Below are 13,522 nucleotides of genomic sequence, written 5' to 3'. Positions count from 1 at the left end.
AACAGGCATAATGGTTTTTAAATTCACTGGGATAAGCATCTGTAATGTAATGATTATTCATGAGATACTTATAAATGCTGCTTGCCAGCACATCCACCTGACAGCAAAAGTGGTAATTGGCAATATCAATAGAAAGAGATTGTCAGTACATTCAATGCAAAATAATGAAATGGATGCTTTCCCAAGTGTAAATTGACGGATCGTTCTGCTCATCTGGTCTGCGCAACTCTATTCTTTGTTTGAACAGGATTGTGAATCCCATAAATTGTTATGTAAAGCTTATGCATTATGTCGCTCTAAAACTAGTGAAGTTCCCCTAACCGACTGAGAAAAGAGAAAGGTCATTCGTACCAATGCGCCCATGAGCTAACTCCGAACTAGCTTATTTATTGAGCTACTGAGCGTTTATTATTCACCGTGTGTAGCGTCGAAGTACGAGTACAATGCGTAAGCTTCCCTGCATGTTACCAGTCACCATCATCGCGTACTCCCGATTAGATTCAATCATCCACGGCAGACAATGATTAACGACTGAACTGATGCGCCAATCTCATTTTAATAGTTTGAATTCGTGATTCGGGTGTGCGTTTACACGTACCAACATAAACAGCAAGATTTAAACAGCAAGATAATACTGAAACGTGATTACAATTTTACATTTACGTCTTTCTCCTGTGCAACAACTCTCAGTCCACTATCAAAATTGAATGCAGCCTCAAAGAGGTTTTTCATTTTAGATTGAACAGTAAAGAAATCGAACGAACTGAACGAAATATAAAAGACAAACAAAAAACCAGCAAAAACAAAAACAAAAACAAAACCCCAAAAGCGCTCACTAACAACCAAGTAAACGAACAAACAAACACACACACACACACACACACACACCCACACACACAAAATTTGAGGATCTGTCTATATCATGGTAATCGCATCAAGGAGGCATTCTGCCACCCAAGTCACCTTGTGCGTAGGGACAATGGTGATATCTGACTATCGCTTGTTGGCAAAATGATTGATCATTCAAAGTCATTCCGCCAAGGGCCAACGATACTCCCCTGAGGGCGCTGTCCAATGTTATATTTTGTTCCTCTCTTTCTACAGCATCCATTATGGCTCTTGTAAAAAGTATACTAACATAATTTTATAAAATACGTGTTATGCTTCGCCATCTGCTCTTCAAAGTATTTGTTACAGTAAATATTCATCCATGTCACCGTACACTTTAAGTGCTCCGTCAGTTCTTCGAAGTGTTCCCTGGACCGAAACCTCGATCCCCTTTGGAAACAGATACATGTACATGTAATGACAGGACCCAGTGACCTCTGCGAGCTATGATACTTCATCTGCTGTGCTGGGCTCCCTCCCCTGGTCCTCGCTCTTCAACGTGAGAAACTGCAGTCCTCTTCCCATCCTGGCAACATGTTACTAAGACACTGAAAACCTATAGTTTTTACTGGAAAACTGCCAACATTTTGTCAGGATGAGGGAAAGGTTCGCGAAAAGCATATAGCCCAGAGCGATGTGACACAAAGCATATTCAAGTAGCGTCATTTTGCACATGGCAAGAACCTACGTACCGCGCAGTATTCCTTGGAGTTGACTGGATTTTGCTCGAGGAATTGCTGGAGTTTGTTTCGCTTTTTCTTTTATCAGTTGTCATTCTGTTTTCATGCAACTTGTTTAGAATTGGGCGAAAAAGTATGATACTGAGGAACAGTTATATGAAGAAAATAAATCATGAAATGTTTTGCAGTGATAAATTTCTGGAGCGTACGTTGCCTAATAAGTTTTTATTGAGATAAAAAGTATTTTGAAGGAAAAATAGGTGGGAGGGAGGGAGGAGATTGTTGTGCTGGTTGTTTCGGAAGTTAAGGTGGGTATAAAGACTTAAAAACTACACAGAGGATATTATTGTGACTCGCCTCTGCTCGAAATGGCGGTATCGCTTTCATTACATCGTCACCTGATTTACACTACTGAAATCTCCAAGAAGGAAGAATCTTGTGCAAAGAGAGAGAGAGATAGATAGATGGGGGGGGGGGAAGGAGTGTAGTGAGATAGAAATATAGGGGAGAGGGAGAGAGAGAGAGAGAGACTTTGAGTGGGGGGGGGGGGAGGTGGTGAGATTGAAAGAGAGGGGGAGAGGTAGAGTTGAAGATGGAGGCGGGGAGGGAAAGATGGGATGGGTGGTATTCCATCAAACGCGATTGAGAGCGTGTAAGGAAAAGCTACAGCAAAATAACTTGAACAACTCTGCTTGATATATCAGTATGTGAGTCATTATGCATAATGTATAAGCGGCAATGTTCTACTACTTCCACACTAACGGGACATTAATTTGGCTTAGTCCACATAGATTAGTTGGTATGACGTAAATGCTTTGTTTTTTGAAATTTTCCAGAGACTCGAAAGAAAGGGGATAGTAAAGGGACTGCTTTTGTTAAAAAGAAAGTGAAAAAAAAGTTGGCTAGACTTTGGCAAAGTCATAGGCTTAGAAGTTGCTCAATGTTCTTACACAAGAAGACTGCAGCGAACGACCACTGATGGAGACGTATGTAAAACAAGACGTACCCCCTGCCCCCACCAATGTATTCCACACCGAACTGCGTTTCCCACAGCGACCTGCTGTTTACCATGTGCTTGATCTTCGCCTTACTTTCTCTGTGTTTGATTTGTTCGTTTTTTTCCCATTACTGCCACCTATCCATCACTAACCTCGCTCCCCTCCTCCTCCTTTCCCTCCCCCTATTCCTCTCTCTTTTCCCTCTTTATATCACTTAACTTGTCTCCCATTACCCGCTGGGACGCCACACTGCGTCACAGTGCGATAAGTACGTGAGGCAATCATGACAATGTTAACTTGCGTTGCTCTTTGACATTGGCATGGGTGAACTCGTCAAAAAACAAAATGTGCCTCAATGTAGCCAGAAATGTGAGACCAATAAGATAAGTACCATCTCCCCGGGTGAAACCTCCTCCGTGTCAACTCTCGATCGTTACAGCTCCCCCTCACGTCGTTTTAAAGGCCTGGGAACTGAGGAGTTTTGCCATCACAGTGATCGTTTTATATATGTGTGTCTTCGAAATCCTATACTATAATACTCGAAGTTGTTGTTGTTGTCGCGGCCTTATGTATTTCCTGTTTTATTTCGGCGTTGCTGGTTTCTCTATCTCCTCCCGAGCCGTCGGCTCCGGGCAGTTGCGACCGGTGCCGTCGGCCGCAGGAGAGCATCCTACATCGAATGGCGCAGGTTTCGTCCCCTCTCCGTCTCCGTGTCGACGTCGAGGACGAAAAAGAAAAATTAATTAGCTACATGCATAATGCATTTTTGTGCGTGACGAAAGAGCCGAGCGTTTCAATATTCACGGAACCTGCGCTGGCCTCCTGCTTTCTCGATCTTCCATCTTTTAGCTTGCAGAGACACTGGGGGATACTAAAGATGATGGTGCAGCGAAATCTCTGACATCTTCCGGCGGACGCGCACGCACACACACAATGTACCTCGCAGAACTCTATACACACTCTACACTGTGTGTATATAGTTCTGTGATGTACCTTTGCCTCCGCCTGTTACGTGTACTGAATGTATTGACGATGGTTACACGAATCTGTGTGTGCGTGATATGGACTACAAGGGCATTTACGTACAGTTCGCCATAATTGGCGTCCCCAAATGAAAACAACGAACGTCAGGAACGTCATTTAGTTTGCTCGCCGTTTGCTGTCAAGTCCGGTGTCACTGTGCGCAGACTGTTTAGGACGCGGCTAAATATATTTGCCGATCGTACCCTTACATATCAGATTACACGCGCAGCTGTGTCCATTCGTTTACTGCAGAGCTGCTGTAATCATACATATTCATAAGATGAGCGGACGTAGAGGAAAACCTCGCTTTGCCGACCGCCTATTTTTAAAATTGCAAGTGGAAATAGAATGTGTGGTTCTATGGTCTATCAAACCAAGTTTTGGTGACAAAAAAAGAGGGAGCAAATGAAGACGAATGCAGTGATGTATATATTCTTCTTTCTTCCATAACATGGGAAAAATATTAAAGAAAAAAATACGAGGTCGTGAGAACCTACTCCCACGGGTGCCTTATTAAACCTGATGACTATGATCTCCCCCTCCCCAAATAATAACAATGATGATAATAACAATAATAATAATAATAATAATAATGATAAGGATAATGATAATAATGATATAATAATAACAATAATAGGAGCAATAATTGTAGGCCTAATATTAATTATGATAATGTACAATCTGAAGCAGATGTAGTTCTATATTAATATGATATATCAAGCCAAGTTTGGGTGATTAAAAACAAAAAGGAGGGAGCAAAATTATGAAGACGAAAATATCTTATTTTTCTCTCATAACGTGGGGAAAAGAAACATGAAAAAAAAAAACACAAAACAAATCGAGGCCTTGAGACCAGCCGTGGATTCCCGCGGGTGCCCGCGTGGATGCAAGAGCAGGGGGTAATCAAAGTCATAGTGTTAATATCTTCCCGTTTCGACGGGAACAACCTGTGGGCAGAACTTTCGGGGAATCTCATTTGCGTTTTTGGTAATTTTTCCCTGAATGTTTTTGTTTTTTGCCCTGCGGAGGTGGAAATGTGTGTGTGCGTGAGGGGGGGAGGGGTGAGGGGCAACAAGACAACTGTTGGACTTCAACGGGTGCAAAATAACCCCTCGAAACTCAAGTTCTATAATAAAAGCAAGTAGTGGCGGGAATGATCCCTACCAATGGACCGGATCGCCTGGCATATACTACAAAAATGTATTATAAAATTTCTGGGAAGGGTGGTCATTTAGAAGACAGCACAATTAACGAAAGAATGAGAAGACTTTTCTTTTTATTTCTTCAATAAAAATGTGCAAAATCGTATTATGAGAAAAAAAAATAAAACCCCTCAGACCCGTGGATTTCCACGGGTGCTGCTAGTCCTATACTATAATACTCGAAGTTGTTGTTGTTATCGCGGCCTTATGTATTTCCTGTTTTATTTCGGCGTTGCTGGTTTCTCTATCTCCTCCCGAGCCGTCGGCTCCGGGCAGTTGCGACCGGTGCCGTCGGCCGCAGGAAAGTATCCTACATCGAATGGCGTGGGTTTCGTCCCCTCTCCGCTTCCGTGTCGACGTCGAGGACGAAAAAGAAAAATTAATTAGCTACATGCATAATGCATTTTTGTGCGTGACGAAAGAGCCGAGCGTTTCAATATTCACGGAACCTGCGCTGGCCTCCTGCTTTCTCGATCTTCCATCTTTTAGCTTGCAGAGACACTGGGGGATACTAAAGATGATGGTGCAGCGAAATCTCTGACATCTTCCGGCGGACGCGCACGCACACACACAATGTACCTCGCAGAACTCTATACGCACTCTACACTGTGTGTATATAGTTCTGTGATGTACCTTTGCCTCCGCCTGTTACGTGTACTGAATGTATTGACGATGGTTTCACGAATCTGTGTGTGCGTGACATGGACTACAAGGGCATTTACGTACAGTTCGCCATTATTGGCGTCCCCAAATGAAAACAACGAACGTTGGTTATGTAATTGTATTTTGCACAACTGCAGAATACTATATGCAGCTCAGGTACGTCATTTAGTTTGCTCGCCGTTTGCTCTCAAGTCCGGTGTCATTGTACGCAGACTGTTTAGGACGCGGCTAAATATATTTGCCGATCGTACCCTTACATATATTTTCAGATTACACGCGCAGCTGTGTCCATTCGTTTACTGCAGAGCTGCTGTAATCATACATATTCATAAGATGAGCGGACGTAGAGGAAAACCTCGCTTTGCCGACCGCCTATTTTTAAAATTGCAAGTGGAAATAGAATGTGTGGTTCTATGGTCTATCAAACCAAGTTTTGGTGACAAAAAAAGAGGGAGCAAATGAAGACGAATGCAGTGACGTATATATTCTTCTTTCTTCCATAACATGGGAAAAATATTAAAGAAAAAAAATACGAGGTCGTGAGAACCTACTCCCACGGGTGCCTATTAAACCTGATGACTATGATCTCCCCCTCCCCAAATAATAACAATGATGATGATGATAATAATAATAATAATAATAATAATAATAATAATAATAAGGATAATGATAATAATGATATAATAATAACAATAATAGGAGCAATATTTGTAGGCCTAATATTAATTATGATAATGTACAATCTGAAGCAGATGTAGTTCTATATTGATATGATATATCAAGCCATGTTTTGGTGATTAAAAACAACAAGGAGGGAGCAAAATTATGAAGACGAAAATATCTTATTTTTCTCTCATAACGTGGGGAAAGAAACATGAAAAAAAAAAACACAAAACAAACCGAGGCCTTGAGACCAGCCGTGGATTCCCGCGGGTGCCCGCGTGGATGCAAGAGCAGGGGGTAATCAAAGTCATAGTGTTAATATCTTCCCGTTTCAACGGGAACAACCTGTGGGCAGAACTTTCGGGGAATCTCATTTGCGTTTTTGGTAATTTTTCCCTGAATGTTTTTGTTTTTTGCCCTGCGGAGGTGGAAATGTGAGTGTGCGTGAGGGGGGGGGGGAGGGGTGAGGGGCAACAAGACAACTGTTGGACTTCAACGGGTGCAAATAACCCCTCGAAACTCAAGTTCTATAATAAAAGCAAGTAGTGGCGGGAATGATCCCTACCAATGGACCGGATCGCCTGGCATATACTACAAAAATGTATTATAAAATTTCTGGGAAGGGTGGTCATTTAGAAGACAGCACAATTAACGAAAGAATGAGAAGACTTTTCTTTTTATTTCTTCAATAAAAATGTGCAAAATCGTATTATGAGAAAAAAAAAATAAAACCCCTCAGACCCGTGGATTTCCACGGGTGCTGCTAGTATTGTTATAATGGCCGTCTGGCGACTGGACTGTTGACAAGAGATTGACACCCGTCGATGTCGACGGTCTTACATGTGTTTTTTTTTTCACGTATTGTCAAATCGACGCTGAACTGCTCATGACAATAGCGAGTTTTTGCTCTGCGACGCAAACGCCTATGCACGCTACCTCCCGGGTTGGACAATAGAAACAGCTGTATCGCGCATGTGCAGAACACCATTTTGTTCACATAATTAGCGTCATCTTGTCGTTCACGACGCAGATCTAAAGCTCGTTATTGTGAAAACATACGATAACATCAACAAACGTAGAGGGTTTCATCTGGTAATCTTTTAAAGCTGCGAAAGAAACAGAAAATGTGACATTCGTCTAGGTGTAAAGGCGAGTGCTCTGTTTGAAACGTGTACACAGCATGGATGTGGCAGATAATCAGGAAAGAGAAATTCATTTGGGATCGCAGGGTTGAGCTAGGAAGTTATCTTTGTCATTCGATGAAATCAGGTAACTTGTTATTAACTTCAATTCTCATGCCATCTGATGTAAGTCTTATCGCAGAACGCTATTTCTTTTCTTATTTTGTCACAGCTATACATCACGGGAGGCGTGCTGGGAATGTTCACAAGATGCAAGGCAAAACGATTGGTAAGCATTCAATGACCATTGTGACAAAATGTCTTCGGCGGCAATCAGTAGATGACCACAATGTTATGGAACTGATTGTTTACTCCACCCCACCCTCCTTCTTCCTTTCTTATGCCCCTCCCCCCCCCCCCTTAGGCCCTATTCCCCTCTTCACGAGAAGACACAGTTTGCGCGTGCGTGGAAGAAGAAAGAACAACGAACACGTTTGCCCACAACAAATTTTCACCTTCATGGGATTGTAGTGGTGAACAGCAAATCTATTTTCTAGCGCTTTTCATGTCATTAAGTGCTTTAAGCCTTAAAGCCGGTCTTCACTAGCCATTATTTTGATGCCAGAACTTTTTTTTTTGTGTAAAGAGCGCCATCAATCAAAACTTCCGGTGGCCGGGTTACATCCACAGAACTCTAGTTCTGTGATTACATCGTTATTTTATACTGTGGCTGATCGCCGCCTGCCGGTCAGCGCACAATCTCACAGCTGCAGCTGTGCGCAGAGCCGAGAGAACACACACAAGCAGTGCATAATATGGTGGGGTACCGAGAGCCCAGCCCGGCCCGCCCGGCGCGGCCTCGATCTTTCGGCCGATCGCGAAGGAACGGGTTACTTGTCGCGAGAGAGATCCACGACAATCCACTCACTCAGCCCAGTGACCTACTCGCTATACACCAGCGCAGCTCGCATCTCCTCCCACTGGATCCAGCATTTATCAAGTCGTACCCGCGACATAATCGCAGATTGAAGTTCGACACAACGATCAGAATAAACGATCTGAGTGTTGAAGACAGTGTTTGAAAGCACCGAACAGATCGCGAAGTGATAAGTGACAACGTATAATGGTACGTACCATGGTACTATGGTACGTGGTATACATATACGTATGCACTGGACTGCGCAAGATAGTGCGGGATCGAAGCGAGCCGCTGCGCTGCTAGGCCATCCCCTACATTTACGGGAACCTGGTGATGTGTGTGTTAAGTCTATGGGGGATATCAGAATTCAGTATGGAACGGGTTAATTGCTGCACGCCGCTCGGCATTGTGAGAGAAATGCTGGGCACCACAGAGAAAAATGAGCCTTATGATGGCGCTAGACATGTTTCTTTCCAGTGCAGACCCACTTTAAAGTTTAGAGATGAGAGCTTTTTACTATACTACCTTAGTCGACTCCCGTTATAACGAAATCCTCGGGACCGGCAGTTTTCTTTCGTTACATCGAAATTTAGTTATAACAGAACAAATAATAAAAAAAAAACATATAGCGAATAGCGTTTGGGTCTGAATTTTTACTTTGCTTTAACCGGAATTTAGCTCTAACCGTGTTCGTTTTAACGGTAGTGCACTGTACACGGCAGCTTTAGTTATTCTTCATTCTTCAAACATTAGGCCATGGGGTGAAGCTGAAAAAGAGGCTTAGAAAATGGGTTTCGTTCCAGCAACACTGGCACTACTTTCTGAATGCGGAAATGTGATGTTTTGTATACATCCTAAATATACTGTAAAAAGTTCTCCTCGAAATATCCTGTAGTTTTTGCGAAAATCCATATTTTATAAACTGCGACCAGCAGCCCAATACACATATCGTAATGGGGCTGTGAACTGTAGCATACAGGATCATGACAGAAGTTTTATCGCGGACAAATATCAACTTAAAATCGGGAAAAAATCTTCAATTTGAAGACTTTTTAATAAATTTGAAGTATTGATAACAGAGTTCGTGCAAGGTTTGCTTCTGCAAATAGTTCCTTTCTGTTCAAATTGATGACTAAATGTGACTCGGTCGAGAGGAAACTGGGAGAACTACGCTGAATTGACGGTCAGCGCAGGCGCACACATCACTGCGCACAAATTTCGGATCCATTGACTGGATATTAGATGTCTGTGTGTGCATGTGCTGGCCGTCAATTCAGTGTAGTTCTCCCAGTTTCCTCTCGACCGAGTCACATTTAGTCATCAATTTGAACAGAAAGGAACTATTTGCAGAAGCAAACCTTGCACGAACTCTGTTATCAATACTTCAAATTTATTAATAAGTCTTCAAATTGAAGATTTTTTCCCGATTTTAAGTTGATATTTGTCCGCGATTAAACTTCCGTCATGATCCTGTATGCTACAGTTCACAGCCCCATGACGCTATGCGTATGGGGCTGCTGGCCGCAGTTATGCGTATGGGGCTGCTAGCCGCAGTATAGTTCCCATAGTGTTTCTAAGCTGAAATACATATACACATTTGTAAAGCACTGCTTTTAGCCATATACCTAGAAAAAAAAGTGAAGTTTTGGTTTAATAGTTGCATTATATCTCATGTTTCAGCTTTTCCTGATGCTGGCTATGCAAAGGAAGACAAGAGCAAAGTGGTTCGAGACCATAAGAGAGAGAGCACTGACTGACCGTCAGAGGTCAAGGCAAATGCCTTACATTCTGTTCAAAGACATGTTATTAATCAAATGACTAATCATTCAAGGCAAAAAAAATAGAAGAAAAAAATTCATTGCGTTTGTTTGTGTGTGTGTCCGCGTGCATGTGGGAGAATCTTATTGTACACACACACACACACACCCTCACATGCACACACACATACGCACACACATAGTTATGAAGATTCAATATACCCAAGTGTATTAAGATATTATTCTACATGCCTTGGCCATTTATCACATCAGCATCATAAAAAAGATTATCATACACATGAACACACACAATGATATAATACATGTATTGATCAGTGCATTACACATACACAGGTGCATAAAAACGCTGACATATTATATACACTCACACGCACACATACAAACTCATTTACACACATGAGACATTACTATTAAACAGATCATATTGTTTATCAGTAAACATGTTTTTCTTTTCTTCTTCTTCTTCTTCTTAAGAAGCTTTAATATACTTAGATCACATAGCAATCACGTTGTTCATGAAATATTATACAGTACTTTAGAAAATTTAATCTTCATAAAATTTCCTGAAGTTTTCATTGCTATCATTAGGTTACAACATGGTGGGACACTACCTCCTTTCATGTAAGATAGTTAAAAATGATAATCAGTCAAATTTTCTAGTTTTAATAAATTTCCTGGAACATTCCATGGTCCAAATATCCTTGAAAGGGTGTAAAAGTTTTGAAAAATGCCAATATATAAAATAAAGGCAAAATTATAGTTTACCCATTCATGAGTGAAAACTGTTGGATTCTGTATTGGAGGCAATGTGTACCTGAAAATCTTGGAGAGAATAAAACAGGTTTGGCGTTAAAAATTATGATAACATTGCAATTAACTTCCAATATCAGAGTATCTGTGCAAACCTGACTCAACTTATGCACAATTTTCATTTGGCTGGTGTGTATTAGTTTTAGCAAACTGATTTTGTACTCACACCTACATTGTACTGACCTTTCTACATGAACCATCTGTTTCAGTATTAATAATAGTTACATTTTTTTTTTCCCAGAGTGGGAGAAACAAATTTTAATTGTAGTCATTCAGTTTTATGAAAAAAAAAAATCACACTTAGGAAAACATCATTGTTCTTAGAATAATTCAACCCTAATCAAATCATAATAGTGGGCAGAAATGTTTGCTGAAGGGCGAACAATCACATACTGAGGCAAGGAGTCAAAACATGTTGCATAAACATTGGCATTCAAAATACAGGAAGCAATCTGTATTACAAAGACATTTTATCATGCACAACTTTGGTAAGATGTCAATTCTTGAATATCAATCACATTGACCAAAGCATTGGTGCATATACAGTACATTCTGCTGTTTCTGAACTTTGCACTGAAGTTCTTTGTGTATGTGTGTGAATGTTTCAGTGGTGTATATATATTGCTCCATTTTATCAAGGACAACTTATAGTAACATGACAATGTTTTCATGCTTCATTATCAATCATATTAACCAATTTCCCTTGGCAAGTAATGAGCAGGTTGACTCTGTTGCAAATGATGCATTTTACAGGCAACACAGCAGAACCTGAAGAGCTTCCAGAAGAAAATCTTGATCTTGATGTGAGCGTCTTAGGGGAGGAAACAGATGCTCCTGCTGACGGACCAGGCTCCTCCTTCAGCTTTCGTTTCCTAGCGAGATTCAGGCGTTTGCTATCTATAAACCTCTTGTAGCACCTTTCATGGAATCCTATTTAATACAATGGAGAAATGAACAGCAATGATTAGCCGTTGGATTTTGTTAGGGGGAAAAAAGGCTAAACGCTAGAGGGAGGGGTTGAACATTACACTCAATATATCATTAAATGTACGGTAGACTATTGACTGCCAATATTTGAATCTTGTAATTACCAATAGGCCCTAGTACTATGCCAGGTAATCATTAACACCTCATGATCATTGTCATCATCAACTACTTCAACTTGTACTTGCAGTGCAATTACTGATTTTAAATTACATCTACAGCTTTCAGCACCTGATCACATGCAATATCAATTATCATAATTATGAATACAACTGCCTTATCATCATTAATACTAGTAATCCTTGGCCTTTCACTAGCGCCACCACCCACTGCTTTACAGTTTGGCACAACATAATGGTAATCATATGTTTTAGGGAGTTTAGTTGTTGAAATTATGTTATTGTCATTGTTGGTTTTTTAGACCTATTTATATCAAATATTAATAAGTTAATCTAATGAGATGCTAAATGTGTGTTTTGAGGGGGGATTCGCCGATTTCGGGGTGAGAGAAACAGGATGGATCTTTAATATTAATACTCCATGGCCATGATTATGAAAATATAAATTTACATGCAGTTTTACAGACCTTTTTCAATCCAGTCCTGTGTGTCAAGATTTTTACAAAACAATATCACCGATCAGCTACATCAACCTAACCTGGGCTGTACATAGAACAACATGTAAAATTACATCTAACATTAGGCTACATTATATAATATAACGGCGCTATGCCATGCCAAGGTGAAATTCAAGATAATTTATCTAAAATGTAACAGACACGCTAACGGCTAAGCTACTGCATTTATAATAGCGCCCATTATAACATACATAACATACACAAGCAACGTTCATAACATAGCTAACGTTGTACTTGTAGTCATCATGGTCATTAACATTTATACGCATATAACATGAGAGAGACTGCATTGCAGTGTCGACTGCTACGACTGTACGCACGTAAACTAACCTGTAAATTATCCTACGTAGGTTGCAGTCTGTCCCCCGAGCAGCTAAATCACTTCGTTCTGGTCTGCGATTTCACGGTCTCCCCCACTCAATTTGATCCACTCTTTGGCACACAAAATAGGTTTCGTCTATCTTAGGTTTGTCATAGCCGTGAAATTTTCAAACTTCATCGATGTTACATGCATAAAAACGCATCTTAAAAGTTTCGGCAGAGCAGACGACGTAGACGCGTCGACAGGCTCACAGGGGGCGGCCATTTTGACTCGTAAACGATAATTCTCGATTCGGATTGGATAACATACATCACATGATCGTTCGCGAATGAATATCGTACACGGCAAAGTGTACATATTCAGCTCCTCAGTGACAAAAAAGTTCACTGTTTTCCCCTAAATTACCAAAATACTACAGGAGGGTTTGTGTCGAACTTTTTCCTGTAGCCTTTTTAGTTATTTGTTTACACGTAGCTGTGGAGAAATTTTAGTGCCGCAGTTGTCGGAACGAAACAAGCGAAAAAACCAGCTCACCCCATGGCCTACATGCGCTGTTGTATGTTTAGTGGACAGTCGTCACGCAAACCTCCGACAAACATTTTACCCAACATAGACAAAATGACAACTGTGCATTGAGTAGGGTCCTTAATTTTTCTAAACAGCCTATAAAGAAATGAATGTGAAAACTAACATCCTCCTATGTTGTCAGAGCAAGTAGCCATGTTGGACCTTTGTGAATAGCAACTGGCAAAATAATGGTATGATACAAGTAATACATTTACTGGTTATTCATATTCACGGACACTGATCGATTCAGTGCCTATTTGCCATGTT

General features: G+C 40.9%; 1 protein-coding gene across 1 annotated transcript in view; it reads left to right on the top strand.

The window, feature by feature from the left end:
* Window positions 1-13,522, top strand: part of LOC139742589 (uncharacterized) — a 30,965-nt gene that overhangs the window by 14,936 nt on the left and 2,507 nt on the right. The window contains exon 3 of the mRNA XM_071653119.1: window positions 7,471-7,527. Within this exon, the coding sequence (XP_071509220.1) occupies window positions 7,471-7,527 (57 nt within the window). The remainder of the gene's footprint in view (window positions 1-7,470; window positions 7,528-13,522) is intronic.

This window comes from Diadema antillarum, unplaced genomic scaffold (assembly GCF_040938485.1).
Source record: "Diadema antillarum isolate AM-2024a unplaced genomic scaffold, OU_Dant_1.0 seq00001007_RagTag, whole genome shotgun sequence".
In the NCBI taxonomy this organism is placed as follows: Eukaryota; Metazoa; Echinodermata; class Echinoidea; order Diadematoida; family Diadematidae; genus Diadema; species Diadema antillarum.
The sequence above is the reverse complement of the archived record's forward strand: the minus strand, read 5'-3'. Positions and strand labels throughout refer to the sequence as shown.